We start from the raw sequence: 16904 nt of genomic DNA on the forward strand, positions 1-16904 counted from the left end.
ATTGCAGGGCATTATCCGGAATGGGATGAAGATCATCCAATCCACTTTGTGGGGCATTCGGCGGGAGCAGGTTGTTCGGGTTTTGCAACAGATGCTTGCTGATAAGGTACCTGCTCTCGATCTAGCATACTCTATTACATCGAAGGACAGTCATTGACAACATTTTCAAACGACTGGGTTTGATGATTTTAGGCTTTTAATGGGTATGAGAACACTTCTGAGAACTGGGTGTTGAGTATCACAGCCTTATCAGGGGCATTCAATGGGACCACAAGAACCTACTTAGATGGAATGCGGTAAGTTTGGGTTTTACCTGTTATTTTGGCTTTTGAATCTCTTTGACGGGTCACACTGCAATTTCGATTTCTTAGTGCAATTTCTATAAGGTCAACTGGCTTAGGTAGATTTCTAGAGGCGATTCTAATCTGGCTGGATTTTTTTCCCCCTTTCTTTGTTGCTGAAGTGTTGAAACGAACTTTGATAATTTACAGGCCAGAGGATGGAAAGACGATGAAGGCGGTATGTCTGCTTCAGCTTTGCCGTCTCGGAGTGATAGTATACGATTGGCTTGACATCCCATGGCTGAAAGCCTATTACAATTTTGGTTTTGATCATTTTGGCATTTCTTGGAAGAAAGTAGGGATTTGGGGTCTGTTAAATTGCATATTGGGAAATACAGGCCCCTTTGCCTCTGGCGATTGGATTCTCCCAGACCTCACGATTCAAGGGTCGATGCGATTGAACAGCCATCTGCATACTTTCCCCAATACCTTTTATTTCAGTTACGCCACCAAGCGTACTGAAAGATCCTCGGCCTCACAGTTCCTTCAAGCGTACTAGGCATCCACCCTCTGTTTTTTATAAGGGTGCTTCAGATGAGTCAATGGCGGCATCCTCCAGATGTTCCTCCCCTCCTTACAAAGGCTACAGGTGAAAATCTTATGTTATATGTTTCACTATCTGTACATTTATGGAAACTCAGATAGAGCTTTTTCTTAAGAGATAGTGTTAGAAGTTCATTTTGACAAGATTCCATCAGCTCATCAACTTCATTTACTAATTTGTGCGTTCTAGAATTCCGTAAGTTCTCATGCACTGCTTATATAAGAATCGTATTCTGTATTCAGTTCATATTGAGAATAATCCATCGAGAGGAACCTAAAAGTTAGGACATGAATAAAAAAGGGAAAGAAACTATAATTCATCTCATAGTTTTAAAAAAATACTTTCACAGGGACGAAGATTGGCAGGATAATGATGGAGCACTCAACATTATGTCCATGACTCACCCACGCCTCCCGATCGAACATCCTAGTCATTATGTCGTGTCGGACGCCGATTGCCAACCTCTGGAACCAGGCATCTGGTTAGTATTTATTCCTTGTCTTCACTATTGCTCATTCTATGCTAAAGACCGAGTAATATCTCATAATGATCAACTTTATAGAAATGATTTTCCACCTAAACATGAACTACAAAAATGAGGTCTTTTCACTCGTTCTCTTGAAATTTATGTCGAACTCTAACAGCATGATGTTAATTTATGCCATTTGCATGGGATTACTTGGGATTCATTCAACTAAATTTGAAGTACAAAAACATTCTGTATCGAGCAAAGAATGAACGTAATGGAAGCAGTAGCTATGAAATTTCTCTGCGACCTGTAGCTAACAGCTTTCCCTACCAACATGGTCAATGTTAAATCACCGTGTGATCTTGTCGTTCCGACTTATTACCCATCCGTTTCCACCCTCAATTGAAAAGGACGGGCTAGAATAATCAAGTATTCCTCAGCCAGAAAACTTAAATGGCTTATCTTATCTTCCACATAATATTCCTTGAAGCAGTGTTATGCTATAGTAGATCTCTGTGCGAAGTTTATCCATTCATCCAAAGATTTGAGGTCAACACTTGATATATTTCACCATGATACGCCCCATGAAGGAACAGCATCATTAGATGGCATAAACGACAATCACTTAAGGTGATCCGGATGGGCTACGATAAAGCATCATGATCTATTCTGTCCTTCCTTGAGGCCGACGATTCAATCCAAACAGCATCCTTTGGAGTATTTTTTATGTACATTGCGTCTCTTTCACACGAACTGTTTCAACATTTTGAAACGTAAGGTGCCCGTCAACTTAATTGGTGGTGGGATCAAATCTTGCTTTTGAAAATGGGAAGTTTGAAAGCCCCGGCGAAAAAGGACGTTTTTTCAGTTACCCACTTTCTCTTGATGGAAACCACCGAATTGTTTTTTCTCCTGCTAGTCGTTGTCCTAGCAAAGACTTGACTTACAGAAAATGAGATGGTTAGCCTTACACGGTTGCGAATTGGTGGAATGCAGGTACTACAAGATGGTGGAAGCTGATCACATGCTGTTCATTGTGAACCGTGAGAGAGCCGGAGTTCAGTTCGATCTCATATATGATAGCATCTTCCAACGATGCCGAAAGCATGTTTTTAGAAAATCTCTGCCAACATTGCCGAATAACATAGTTGCTGATGATGAGTAGATGAGGAAACTGGAAAGAAGCTTATAGCATTTCTCCAACTCCATGTCATTCTGTTGAGTTGATGCCGATTTTGGCCCCTCATTTTGATATTAGCAGTGTTAGGAAAGCTATAGGCAGGCTCGGAATTAAGTTTGTGAAATTAGTTGAAGCAAGCAGATTTTCTGGCATGAGCATACAGAAATTCTCTCTGCATCTTACGGACATTTGCTGTGCTCTCTCTGATCTTCACAATATTTCAACTCATCCAAGAGCTACATGGTTTGTTTCAGAAACATAACGTGTTTTTGAACATGTTTTAATCGTTGCTTTCATGGGAAACTAGAAAGGAACTAACGTTACTGATTACCGTATCATCCGTGGTATAAGACAAACTCAAGACATCTTGATTACAAGGGTGGCCACTAGATACCGAACTTATCCATCATCTTCTTCTAAATTGAACACAGCATCACGTTGCTTTCATGGGAAACTAGAAGAAACTGACGTTACTGATGACCGTATCATCCGTGGTATAAGACAAACTCAAGACATCTTGATTACAAGGGTGGCCGCTAGATACCGAACTTATCCATCATCTTCCTCTAAATTGAACACAGCATCACCAAAGGCAAATGCTCAACCAAAATAGAAACAAATTCCAGCAGTAGTCCACATACTATGAATATGAAAATCGGTAATACCATGCTGGATTCTTCCAGAACAATCCGGTGGCTAAAATCTTTCCAACCCTATTTTAATCACAGCACTCGTAACACCGGCTTCATCCAAAGTCACCAAGTCTGAATACTGAACGGATCCACAATAAGAAACTGAAGAACCAGAATGTGCTATTATACTCGAGACAAAGATCAAAGTGTTTTTAAAAGACCTACTGCACATATAAGCTGAATTGAAGATCTCAACAGCACATTCATTCACATTATCAAAATGGTAATTCTATCAAAAAGTATGTGAGTACTACATTTGGGGAACCAACAACAATTAAGCCCCAACAAAAAGAATAATTATAAAGCGTTGAAAACAAGACAACCGATATTATCCGCATCAAACCACTCTTCAAAAGCTCACATTTTCTAAAGCTTCTGTCATCGTCCATCAGTCTTGGCATGTCTGGTAAATCTACCTCAGATAAGCCTCAGTTCATACTCGCCTGCCATAGTGATGTATCTCACCCAGGGAAGAGCCTGGTAGCCGCTCTTTTCAATAATCTTTCAGGTACCGCACCTAAAACAACGTCAAGGAGCAAACATAAAAAGGAAATGAATATTCTGCTTTGCTTGTTGAGATAAAGGCTTTCACCGCAGAATACGTCCGGCAATCTAAGAAACTGAGAATTTACAAGCTAATTTTGGACAATGTAATGCTTGGATCTCTTGGCATTAAAAAAATCTGTCCGTCTTCTCATGGCAAAGCTTCCCTTCTTACTAAAATAGCAGTGGAGAGATTTGAGCAAAGTGACTTAGAGAGGCACCTGTATGCCAGAGACAGTGAAATATGGTATCTCAAACTTCACGCGTATGGGGGCCTTTCTCTCAGGAGTGGGCTTCTTCAGCTGTTATACTGGGTAGACTGAATTCAGCCCTCAACATATACTCCTGCAAATTCAGTTTTGCAAAGGAGAATCAAATGAGAATGGAATGGCTAGCTATGTATGCTTAACAAAAATGCTTTTAAAAATGCAATGATATAGACAGCCAACCCTCACAAGTGAGAAGATACACAGCCATACCTTGCCACCAGGAAAGGATTTTATTTTCCAGACAAGCGCATCATTTTCTGGCGCATACGCCGCAGAACCCATTGAAGTTCGAACATTTGGATTCGTAGAATCAGCAGGAACTGGCAACTCAATTTCAACATTTGTAGCAGTACTGTTTTTTAAAAATCAAACTTAGAATGCTGATAAATCACTAACAAGAAAAGCAATTATATAATCATTTAAAGAACAATCACCTGCGCTCCTTGAACTGGCTCCTTGCTTTTACCATGATCTCAATACGACTTCTTGAATGCCTTTCTACTTGGGCTTCCACCCAGATAAGTGGCTTTACCTGAAGTAGAAAATATAAATGCATCTTTCAGAAGACTACAGATGCAATGATAAGAAATAACTAAAATCATAGTTTGAAGCAAACCTGAGTACTGAGTCTGTATGTCATAAGGTCAAAAGATCCATCAGGAGGTATAAAGGAGATTGTCCTATCATTTTCGAAGCGGGCCAAGCGTACACACCTAATTTTAACACAGAGTTATTCAAAATCAGATCATACTGAGATGGACAACCAAAAAGGAAAGGATAATCATCTTAACAAACAGTTCAGGCAACATAGGAGCTCATGGAGTTAGACAACTCACTGATGGAACTTTATGTCATCCAAATCAATTGCCTTTCCCTTTGTTGTTCGACCTTGGGCCTCCAATAATACTCTATCATTTAGGCCAAGCTTGCACTCCGGCATGCCACTATAAAAAAAATAAAAAAAAAAATAATCAGTTAAAAATCTAGATCATGCTGAAAAATGTCAGAAACAAAAGAATGACCAAATAGAGCAGAACAACAGATTCCCATTCCTGCTCCTGTCTTTGTAGAGCTAAAAGAGTTTTATAGCTCATCTCCTTCTCTCATAGGTCACAATTCTACATCCCAAAAGAGCAATAGGAAGTCAAGAATTTTCAAGATCCCCTATGTCAAAGAGGATGCAATATTCTACCCAGCTGTCATCATCCTCTTTCCACGCTCTCTCTAGTTTGCCTATTAGGTCCTGTTTGGTAATCATTCTATCTCTCTATTTTTTTATTTTTTTGTTTCCGGAACAAAAATAACTAGAAAAAGAATATAAATTCATTTAGTAATGTCAACTAATTTTCTATTTTATAAAACAAATCATTGGCCAGAAATAGATTTGGAACAACAAAAAGAAGTTGAAAAAAATCTACTTTTTGTTCCTAGAATAATTTTAAACAATATCATTTTCTACATTTTCCATTCTTCTTCCCCCTTTAGTCGGTCACCGAGCCTCAACAACTGATGAGGGTGATCTCGCCGTGGTTGGGCGATGTTGGCCTCACCATGGCCCGGTGAAGTCGAACTCGCAGTGGCTGAGTGACGCTCTGCCTTGCTAGATCTGGGCAAGGCTACCTCGCCTAGCCACTATGAGGTCAGCCTTGCCTAGCCGTGGCACAGTGCCCTGGCAAGGTCGAGCCTTGTCGGCTCGTCTTTGGCCGTTTGCTGGCCATCAACGAGATTGGTATTGGTTAGAGGAAGAGGGCGAAGGAGGGAAAAAAAGAAAGAAAAAAATTCAAAAAAATTAGAAAAATTTTAGAAAAATATTAAAAAAAAAAAATTATACATCAAAAAAAGTTTGAGGGTAGTACTAAATGTATTCCCATTCTTTTTCCATTCTGGGAAAGAGAAATTTGGTGCACTTACCAAATGCCTTCTTCCTAGGAACTTGTCCATGGAATAAAACTATTTCTGAACAAAATTATTTTAGGAAACAGAAATGTTACCAAATGCACCCTTAGAATGCTTGACATGAATGTCCAGGCTCTCCAAAATCAGAGCTCTCAAATTTGTTGTAATGACTAGTTTCCGAGAATCTTAATGCAATACCCTTGCAACAACTTAGAGGTTCCTATGTTCACTTGTGCCCACTGTCATCCTCTAATTACACTATGGGTTGCGATAAATTTGTCAAGTTACTGTCCAGAAATCCTTTGGCTTTCCATTCTACTTCTGAATGATGAAGCCAGATTATTAAACTATTTTTCAAGCAAAAGTAGAGTGTTTCACCAATCCAACAAGCTGTTACGGAGAGTTATCAGTTAGAGTTTGTTGTGTTGGTTCCAGAATACAGAGGCCAAATTCAGTCTGGTTGGCAAAATTCATTCAACCAGGTCCTTACATTAATCTTAGACATGCCAGAGATCATGATCAGATGAAAAGCAAACTGAAAGGACACAAGACATACTAATTCACATTCATGTTGATATGACAAGTTTAACTTCTTCCATTACCAAACTACATGATCTTACTTTTAAGTCCAAAATTAGAAAGACTTCTGGTAGCATAAATCTTGCATAGTTATGGTAACAATGAGCAACTTCATACGGTGAGTACGGTGAGAAGAGCTAAAATACTTAAATACACAGAACCTACCCTCAGACATTTCAAGCATCAGCAGAACAGGCGTGGTGAATAAATGTGAGTTTTAAGATTACTGCTAATAGGGGGAAGACAATAGCATTCTACAGCTTACAGACTGCACAGCACAGGAACACTATCAATCTTTAGTAGATTTAGGATGGGAGACCAACTGCTGTTCTTTGACGGATCAAAGTACAATAACTCAGAAAATTATGTTTACTATTTCTAAACCTAAGAAAAAAATATTAAAGTGGTGCAACCTCCGTCTTCTTTTTTTTAAATTTTTGTGTAGATAGTTGAGAATTGGTGAATAACAAACCTCAGATACGTTCTCATTTTCAAAGCTCCAACCACATCTGATCTGATAATTTGCCCGTTGCTATTGACAAGTATATTGACACTCCACAACATCCAAGAATACCTACAAGATCAGACACGCTTATTACATTCCAATTACTGGAAAAAGATGACACTGGAAGAGAGGAAAGATCTTGGGTGGAAAATTAAAATAGACTTACTTCATTCTTCTTATAACGTATCCCTTCACTACGCCAAGAAACTGCATTTGTTACAGCCATTGGCGGCCTTTGAGATACTTCCATCCTATAAGCATCGGTCTTGATGAACTCACTTAAAATTTTTGCTTCAGTATACTGAGGGTAACCAAGTCCATCATTTCATCGAGTAATTCATACTGCCAAAGAAACAAAGTGAGCAGAGGATTCAACAAATTATTCATCAATACCCAAATATTCATCCATAAAAGAGAAAAATGATTATTGAGCCCTAAATGATCCAGCGGACCAGAGACAGAATGGGAAACAATAGAAACAACGTGCAAAGCATCTTACCACAACTACAAAGTTATCTCTAAGCGATTCCTCCTCTAGTTCCTCGAAATAATGCTTGAATACCTGCCACAACACATGCACAATTCCCATTACCCGCGAGCAATTTACATTTTTCTTTTCCGCAACACTGGGCTAGAAAGTGTGTAGGCTATCGAAGTTTAAAGTGTGAACATAAAAATTTACCAATAGCTCTTACATCAACAACTCGGTGTAGGAAAAAAAGAAGGCTGGCAGCATTGCAGTTCTGCCGTGCCGCTACCATCAAGTAAACATTGCTATGCTGTATAAACATATAGGTGACGCCATTGTCATACACGACCGGATCCTGAGACTGTGGATCACCCTGAAATGGCAATCCAGATACCAGAATTACACAAAAGTCAGCCAAATTCCCACGGCGTGGACGCGAAAGCAACGTAATCGAGGTCGCAATGGAATTCATATAGGTCAAAATCAAGCAAACTAAGAACAGATTCCACCCAATTCACGAGCATCAGTCTCCATCTCACACAACCACAACGCATTCAAATCGCATGCGATTCCAGAAACCTCCCCGATTAAAGCCTTCAGCCGAGAAGCAAAAATTCCTCCTCTCCTAAACTCGCGAGTCCACCACCCGAAAAAAAAAAAAAAAAACACACGAATCGAAAGGAAACGGACCTCCTTCTCGATGAGCTTGGTGAAGAAGCGCTCGGCCTGGACGGCGGAGACGTCGCCGCGGTAGTCGCGCCACACGAGGACGCGCCCCTTGATGTCCAGGAGGAACAGCGCCGACACCGCTCCGGCCATCCCCCTCCCTCGCTCGCTCGCTCGCTCGGTTCGCGATCGAATCGGAGGCCTCGATCGGATCGGGATCGGATCGGGTCGGAATCGCAGAGATCCGAGCGTCCGGTCAGCCGCGGGACCTACCCATCCAGCTCGCCGGCCTCAGAGGTCCCGATCCGCCGTCGGCTGCTCCGATCGCTTAGAGCTCGACACGCGGCCGAGGAGAACGAGCGCGCTGAGAGGAGCTTCGTCGTCCTCTTCTCGTCCCCGGGAATTGGCGTGGTAATGGCGGAGTGAGAAACAGAGAGAGAGAGAGCTATTCGAGCCTTCGAGCCTTGATTCGCAGGGGAAAAGCTTCGGGGATCCGAGCTGAAGCGGCTTTTCCTCCCTCTCGTTTTTCTCCTGGGTAAGCTTGGTGGAACGGGGATGGGGATTTCCACATGCCACGACGCCGTATCGCGACAATTCTCATAAGAGCGTGGCCCACTGGACGTGCCTGCACGGGCCCAAATAATTCGGGCCGAGTCCAATCTTCTTTTGCTATAGCAACTGCAACTGGGCTGGGACTGGGCCCTGGCTGACTTTGCTATATATATATATATATATATATATTCAAATTCATTACCGATTTTCTCACAAGAGAATTTTTACAGGGGATACAATCATGCCAAGACCCAAAAAGACAAAGGCAAAGGCAAAGCTACTACCGAACCCTCCAATACACCACCAAAACCAAAAGGCTTAACATCCGTCAAGACATGGCTCCAAATGGCGTAAAAAAACAACCATATATTCTTACAACAAACACCTTTGACAACAGAACCCAGTCATTCTCAACCCATGCTAGCCTTTAATCGTTAGCCAACATACTACCAAAAGAAAACAATATTACTACTTGCCCAAGTCTTTACAAAACGTAAAGAAAGAGCCATCCAAAGGCCATAGAGGTAAGTAACAATCCTTCCCGCTTGCTACACAAAAAAAACAAGTGGAATACAAAAGAATTTCGAGTGAGGTGGTTATTAGGCCTCGACAACCCTCCTTCTCAAAGATCAAAATTTTTCCCCAAAACATCTTTTCAAAAATATTGACTGTGGAAGACGGATTCTTCGATGAAGATCCAATAAAATTTGCAAAAAAACATATTTTCAAAAATTGGCTTTTCAAACCCCACAATACAAACAAAACTCTTGCTTATTATGAGCAAATTTTAGTGGAAACAGAATCGGCAAGGTTCACTCACTTTGCTTATAAAAACAATACGTAAAATATCATTTATTCCACTATATCCATCAAGAAAGTCATACACCCCTCACACTGGGGAGCCTCACCCCATACACCCAGAAAATTCCAAACCGACTTACCCAAAGCCTACCATACTCCTCCTCATATACATACCGGGATGGGAAATTTCGAGCCCCTTCTTCTATGTTGAGAGGGTGTATTTATAGTGGGTGCTACACAAGTGAAATTGCTGTTGTCTTGAATAGTGTAAAGTGAACAACATCGAGTGAACGGTGTAAAGTGAATAGTGAACAAAGTGTATGAACAAGTGTATGTCTATTACTACGGTGTATAGCCTTTGCGCCGCTCGTAATAGTGTTGGCATGTGATGTCTTGAGTTTAATCTCTCGTCCATGTTCATAAGGTAAATCAACGATATGCTTTTTTCTTTCCCAAAAGGCATTGGGTAGAGTAGAACATATAGTTTTTTCTATGTGTTTTTGTAGGGAAGCTATTTTCTCTATGATGTTTGGTTTTATAAGAATATATATATTTGCACTTCATTTAAGTTGCATCATATGGTTAGAAATTCGTGTTGGTTATTAACGTAATTTGTAGCATGATTGTAAGTTGTCTTCTCGATGAAACGGGGCGATACGTCGTCTCGTGTCGAATTCTCAAGCCATTTTCTTTCTGTCGAGGTTTTAGAACTTCTGCACTGCATCCCAAGTCCTTGTCGATCGGGTTTTGTCGGCCAGAGATTTTTTATAGGCCGGGTTTAGTATGCTGATTATTCTCAGAGTGTCATATGAAAGAGTACATACGAGTGCTAGTTTGCACTTCCAAGAAATTGAAATGGAACTTTTGACTCGCACTTTCCATAGATGTATCAAGTTAAAAATAGAACACATGGAAATCAATGAGACAAAGAGGCTTCAAATCGTGCGAAAAGCTAGTCATAACACGTTATTTGCCGAGGTGCTCCTTGAAGCCCCGAGCGCATGTTCTCACATGTCTAGAAGCGGCGGCTCCTCTACTTGTACATTGTGGCGGAGGAGAAGGTGCATATTTGGACAATTCGGTTCTCGGATCTTTCCATGTCATCGCTCGGGGTGGGGGAGGCGAGTTTGGTGGCGGCGAGGCACGGATGAAGTAGTGTCCGGCCTAATCCCTGACCGGTGGTGATGGAGGCGCTAGGTGCCTCCTTTTGCCGCATCCGAAAACTCGCATCCACACTTGGAATTCGCATCCAGAACCATCTTTTGAGATCTCTTTGGCACCCGCCGAGCAGCCCGCAACGTCAAGCCTCTCCGGCCCGCCGCCTTACTTGATAATGAGGAAAGTCAAAGGCCAAATAATGTTTAGATTTTATGACGAAAGTAGTTTCATACTTATGGTTTTATTTATTATTGTGATGGGCCTAAGTTGGCCCATCTGCCCATGTTGGGCCTAAAAGTCGGGCCCATAAGATTATGACCTATGAATGGAGGGATACGTTGAAGAGTTGTAACTTTTGGGGGACGTCTTTTGCCGAAGGAACACGCCCTTTGGAGATGACGTATTTAAGGGGAAAAAGAGAGGAGGAACCCACCTTTTGGATTTACGTACGTTCCTCCTCCCTCTCTCCCTTGAAACACTCTAAAAAGAACAAGAAGAAAAAGGATGCGACACTCTTTTCCCTTCAAGGCAAATTCACGTCATCGGATCGAACGGGATCAGTTTCTCTTCTTTATATCAGCGTCGGTGTTTAATCTGTGGCTAACAAGGTATGTTTGATTTTATGATGTGCCTTAGGATCGGTGATACATGTGATTTTCTCGGGCTCGTCTTTTGCACTTGTTTTAGGGGTTCGATTTAGTATCGAATCCGGTTTTTGGGAATCCGATATTCCCATCACATACCTTAAAGAACTTTAAAGAACGATGAGGAGAGATAAGAAAATGGCCAGGACAATCATGGCTAGACGATGAGGATGCGAAGATGGAAAGAGATAAGAAAATGGCCACGACAATCGCAGTCAGCTTGATTCTGAAATTTCTTTCCGAGAGCGCCATGTCTGAATTACTAAGAGATTGATGAGGCTGATATCTTGAAATCTGGAGCTCTTGCAGATGAGAGATGAAGCTAAGCTAGCTCTAAAAAGATGGAAGCAACGCCGCGTAGGGACGCAGAGAAAGAGAAGGTGAAGGGGGTTGACTTTGACTTTCATTGTCCTCGAGATTGCACTAAATAAAGAAACTGAGCTGGAACGAGGATGAAGCCGAGGCTGTCTTATTAATATGGGGTGACGTCTGATGAGCTGCTGTGCGTGTCCGGTTGACTCCAATGCCTCAAAAAAAAAAAATGGGATTTGAGCATGTTGGAGTTGCTTATCAGAAGTAACGACACGACCACAGGGTGATGCGGCACAAGCTATCATCCTTCAAACCACGCTACTAATGTACTTGAGCAATCTTTTAAGGATAGCGGTAGGCAATGACTCGAATCAACTCGTGTCTTCGAAGATCAAAGGCTAATGTCGTTCGCCTTGGGGCACAGAGATCCAAACAAAGTCACTTTTTTTATAATCGAGGGACACTAAATGCAGAGGTTTGGGTAGCCGGAGGCCCATAAAACACTACACAAGACTTGAAAAAAATCATTTTTTCATGACTCTTTGGGTGACTTGTTTTTGTTTTCTTTTTTCTTTCTTTTTTATGATTATTGAAATCTTGCCTTTGCGTTGTCGATTACTGCTGAACTTGCTGAAATATACACACATATCTACTTGTTTTTGTTTTCTTTTTTTCATTTATTTTTTGCTATGGCTGGATGGCTAAGTTTGCAAAAGGCCAGTATAATTTGATCGAGTTTGACCTAGACTGATGATTTTCCTTCTTCCTTTCTTGCTTTCTTTGTATATTTGATCAAGTTTGGCCCAGACAGATGATTTCCTTTCTTACTAGCTTTGTTTTCCTTTTTTGATTTTCTCGATCTCAGCTTGCGAGGGGATATAAAGTGGTGCAATGACTACCATTTTTTTGTTGGACCAGCTTGTTCTGTCTTCAGAAACTTCATTTTCTGTTTTACATGTTGTTCATCAACTGATTGTCGGAAGGCTTTGTCTCTCCAGGTATAAGACTCAAAGAACCGTACTCTCCCAACCAGTCAATGTCTTTTGATTGCGGATTTGGCGTCATCGCTCTCAAATGAAAGGGATCTTTGCACTTAGCGCTTGACTCTACCAAAAGAGAAGTGAAAGCTCCAGACAAAATTGCTTTACTCTTTAAGTTTGCTCATCGAGGAAATTAGAAGGACATTCGATGGATTTTATTTTGGACAGACATAGTGACAATCCATCCTTAGTTTCAGTTGCCTGTTGCAACGCAACGAAACAAGCGGTGGAAAATCCTCAATCTTTCCCTCAAACTAATGGCTTCATAACTTAGCGGACTCTATCGTAAAGGCGTTGACAGCACCCTGTCTACGCCAAGAGGATAAACCAGAGAATGGTGGATTTAACTGTAAAAAAAAATTGTCAAGAAAAACAATGAAATTTCTCAACTAGCTGCGGATTTATCTGCCTTCTCAGCTGCATCGTCTAGGTGATCAATTCTTTGCAGCCATTTTGTGCAAGAAGGCCTGTGGCCAGAGGAGATTATTAATGCCTCAGAATATTTTGTAGCCCAAAATGGAAAGATTCTGGGCTTCCAAACTCTTTCCCCCATGCGAATATCAATCATTTTCCCTTATTCTCTATCTTTTCTTGGGTTAAATAAGAAGGAAAAGAAGATAAAAAGAAGTTATTCATCTCTATACACTCCTCGCCTCTCTGAGCAGCCCTTTTCTCTCTCTTTTCTTCATGCCGAGAAGAAAAGGAAGCCTAGATGAGTAGGTTACTCTTAACGTCTTTCTCTTCTTCCCTCTTGGCCCAAAGATCTGCATACTGATTTGACTAAGGGTCGTCTACATTCCCAGGAAAAAAAAATGGTGATCGCATCTCGTAGCTTCTCTATTTGTCTTATGGCTCCTCATGACTTTTCTCCCTTTCCAGTAGCATCAAGAAAGAACCAGCAAAGAGTGGAAGGAGCGGAGTGGCCGGTGATGACCTCTATGAGGTTACTGTGATTTATGACGGCAAGCCTAAACCAGTTTCTCGTAAAGGTAAGAACATTGTTATTGCTGATGATGTTGGTTGTGACTCTGATGATAAGGAGAGCGGAGACTTCGAGTCCGGTGACAATGTTAGTGGCCGGCTCGTAAAAATTGAGTTAAATGAGGATGAAACTGAGGTTGTCCTCTCACACACTTATCTGGGTACTAGTAATGTGTGGTGATGTCTAATGAGCTCTTGTGCGTGCCCGTTTGACCACAATACCTTAAAAGATGGGAGTTTGAGTGTGTTGGAGTTGATTATCAGAATTAACTACAAGAGCACAGAGTAATGCACCACAAGCTATCGTCCTTTAAATCACATTGCCAATATACTCGAGCAATCTTTAAGGGTTGCAACAGGCGATAACTCAGATCAATCTTGTCTCAGGAGATCATAGGCTAATCTCATTTGCGTCGAGGCTCGAAGATCCAAACCAAGTCACTCTTCTTTTATAATCAAGGGATATGGAATGCAGAAATCTGACTAGCCAGAGGCCCATAAAGCATTATATAGGACTTTTTTTTCTCGTCATAATATAGAACTTTGAAAGAATGACTTTTCTTGAAAGAATTACTTTCCATGACTCTTTGTATGGCTTGTTTTTACTTTCCTTTGGTTCTTTTATAATTGTTGAAATTTCACCTTTGCTTCATGTCGATGACAATAGATTGTTAAAAATGTACGCAATGTAGATTCATTCACAGCTCATTCACACTTTCTCAAACTTCAAATAGTAGTTTGTTCTCACAATTCTGGAGGACAAAGTAAAAATGACTTTCTATATACCTACAAGAAACAAAATATTATACAGACCAATATCTGGATCTCTCTCCAACTCTAGAAATAAAGTACCAGCCAGCCACCACAGGCTCCTCTCCCTTTTCCCTCATGCTTCTCTCTTCATCAGTCACCATCATGCTCCTCCTACTTGTCGCTGAAATGTTCTCTTGCCCCACCATTGCTACGGTCTGTCGCCTTAACCAGAATGATATTCTCTTGTCACGCCCTAGCGTTTAGTGCATTTTCCACAATCTGTCTTATATATTATATGAAAATTCTTGCAATGAAATCTCTTACCGCGCTCCTCCATGCCAAGAGTTGATAACTTTTTTGAGCTAGCTTATTCATCTAGAATCTTGCATCAGCTACATACCACAAGTCTCTTTACTATATATCAAGACTTGTGCTACCTTTTCTCTACCATATAAGCCATGCGCACCATCTCCGCCACTTGCTTGGCTACCTTTGTAAGAATTTTATTAATTAATATTGTAATTTACCGCTTTTCAAAATTAATCTAATAAAGTAAAATATAAAGATTCTTAATTAGTCTAACATAGGCCTGGTTTGTGTGGGCTGAGTTGAGCTAAGCCCATGATGAGAGGGCATGGCTGAAAATTTTATAAATATAATTAAAGTATCTCCACTAGCCTTAATGCACAAATACAACCTTACAAAAGGAGCGGTTATAGAATTGCATAGTAGGGGCAGTCTCATTAAACCGGTGATTTAGAGGGCAATAGAGGAGTACTTTGAATCATCGCTATGTCGTGTAAAAAACAATGGATTCTAAATCAAGTACACAAATTCTTTGATCAATGTATTTACTACAAGGTTAGTAGGAGAAATTTATTTTTCTCACTTCTATGTGGAAAATGTCTCACTTTTTAGCAGTGATTTTAGATTATTGCATGAAACAAAGCAGATGTTGTCGGAGAATTTTGACATGAAATACTTTAGTGAGACGCCTTTTGTCCCCGTTGTTGAGATCCATATGGATTGTTCTTGTCGTATATTGAGTTTATGTCAAAGAGCATTTATTGATTGTATTCTAGAAAGATTCTATATGCATCATTACAAGCTAGAATTTGCTCCTACTATCAAGACTAATAAATTAAATTTGTCAAGAAAGCTCAAATGAATGATATACCTTATGTTAGTGCACTTGAAAGTATTATGTATGCTCAAGTGTGCACTAGATCAGACATCATTGTTGTGATAGGACTTCCAGACAAATATTAGTCAAAACCAAGACATAATCACTAAGTTGCTGCCAAGAAGTTTTTGAGGTACTTAAAAAGAATAAGAGACTATATGCTAATTTAGCGACATGTTTAGAACCTACGACTAGTAGGGAATTTGGATATAGACTTCGGTGGCTATTAAGATGACATGAAGTCGACAATAATATGCATCTTAATCTTAGTAGGAGGTGCAATATCATGGAAAAGTGAGAAATATAAATCAACGCCATCCTCCACCATGCAAGCAGAGTAGCATATTTTTTAGCTGTTATTCAAGCTATTTAGCTCTGAAATTTCATTAGAGAGTTAACTGTATTTGATTTTGTGGATAACTCATACAGTTGTATTGTGACAATAACTCTATAGTATTACAACAACAACAAAGGTCTCAAAAAGTATAAGCATATGGATGTAAAGTTTTTTACCATAAAAGAAACAATCTAAAATTGCGACATTGCAATAGAGCACATTTTCATAGATAATATGGTTGCGGATCACTAATTAAAGGCCTTTGCCATTGTGTATTTGAATGATATGTCATAAGCATATGCTTAGGAGTATCATTAGATATTATTGTTTAGTGGTAGTTGTTTTTTTTTTTTTACTCTAATGAAGCCTATCTCTCGTATTTAGTAACATTTTGTTATGTAGGAACTCCTTTATATTCAATGAAATGTTTACAAATGCATTGTTATAATTTTGAATGCATATATCTAATGAAAATCTCAAGGTATTTTATAAATCTCAAATAAAAACTAGGGGTCATTTAGTTATTAGCCTTAAGGACATGTCTTGTTACACACAAATATATATTAACCATAAAGATATGAAATATGTAGGTTCATTGCAACCATAATCATATTCTCTAGTGATACATTAAGTTTTATGATACTTAAGGAGAGAATATGTTGATTGACAAAATGAATGATATATAGGTACTGCTTTCTATAAAGTGTTATGTATTTGCCACACTACTATATTGAATACACATTAATAGAGTTAAAAGCACTCGTAACCATGAAAGGTTACGTGTATATATATACAGTTACCGCCATGATTGGTGTTTGAGATTTTATGGAATCAAATTGACTATCAAGAATAATATCTTGACCAATATAAATATATGCTTGTACAAGTATAATTTCAATTAATATAATTCAAGTAGGAGAATTTTAAAGTTCTGGCTACATTAATTAATATTGTAATTTATAGTTATACGGGATTGGTCTAATAAGATAA

General features: G+C 39.8%; 2 protein-coding genes across 2 annotated transcripts in view; one reads left to right on the forward strand and one right to left on the reverse strand.

Annotated features, from left to right (window-relative positions):
• LOC104422071 (proline dehydrogenase 1, mitochondrial) overlaps window positions 1-2716 on the forward strand; it is a 5256-nt gene extending 2540 nt beyond the window's left edge. The window contains 8 exon segments of the mRNA XM_039305396.1: window positions 8-65; window positions 67-106; window positions 193-296; window positions 492-799; window positions 802-908; window positions 911-930; window positions 1235-1366; window positions 2351-2716. Coding sequence (XP_039161330.1) covers window positions 8-65; window positions 67-106; window positions 193-296; window positions 492-799; window positions 802-908; window positions 911-930; window positions 1235-1366; window positions 2351-2519 — 938 coding nt within the window. The 3' untranslated portion in view covers window positions 2520-2716.
• Window positions 2717-3352: 636 nt separating this feature from the next.
• LOC104433514 (AP-1 complex subunit mu-2) lies at window positions 3353-8681 on the reverse strand. The gene is given in 15 exon segments (XM_010046283.3): window positions 3353-3730; window positions 3732-3743; window positions 3991-4059; window positions 4061-4114; window positions 4249-4390; window positions 4473-4570; window positions 4655-4751; window positions 4875-4982; window positions 6986-7066; window positions 7068-7087; window positions 7185-7333; window positions 7336-7360; window positions 7518-7580; window positions 7714-7860; window positions 8178-8681. Coding segments are annotated over 15 exon segments (1281 nt in total). The 5' UTR covers window positions 8307-8681; the 3' UTR covers window positions 3353-3643.
• Between the last annotated feature and the right edge of the window lie 8223 nt (window positions 8682-16904).

This window comes from Eucalyptus grandis, chromosome 11 (assembly GCF_016545825.1).
Source record: "Eucalyptus grandis isolate ANBG69807.140 chromosome 11, ASM1654582v1, whole genome shotgun sequence".
Classification (NCBI taxonomy): domain Eukaryota; kingdom Viridiplantae; phylum Streptophyta; class Magnoliopsida; order Myrtales; family Myrtaceae; genus Eucalyptus; species Eucalyptus grandis.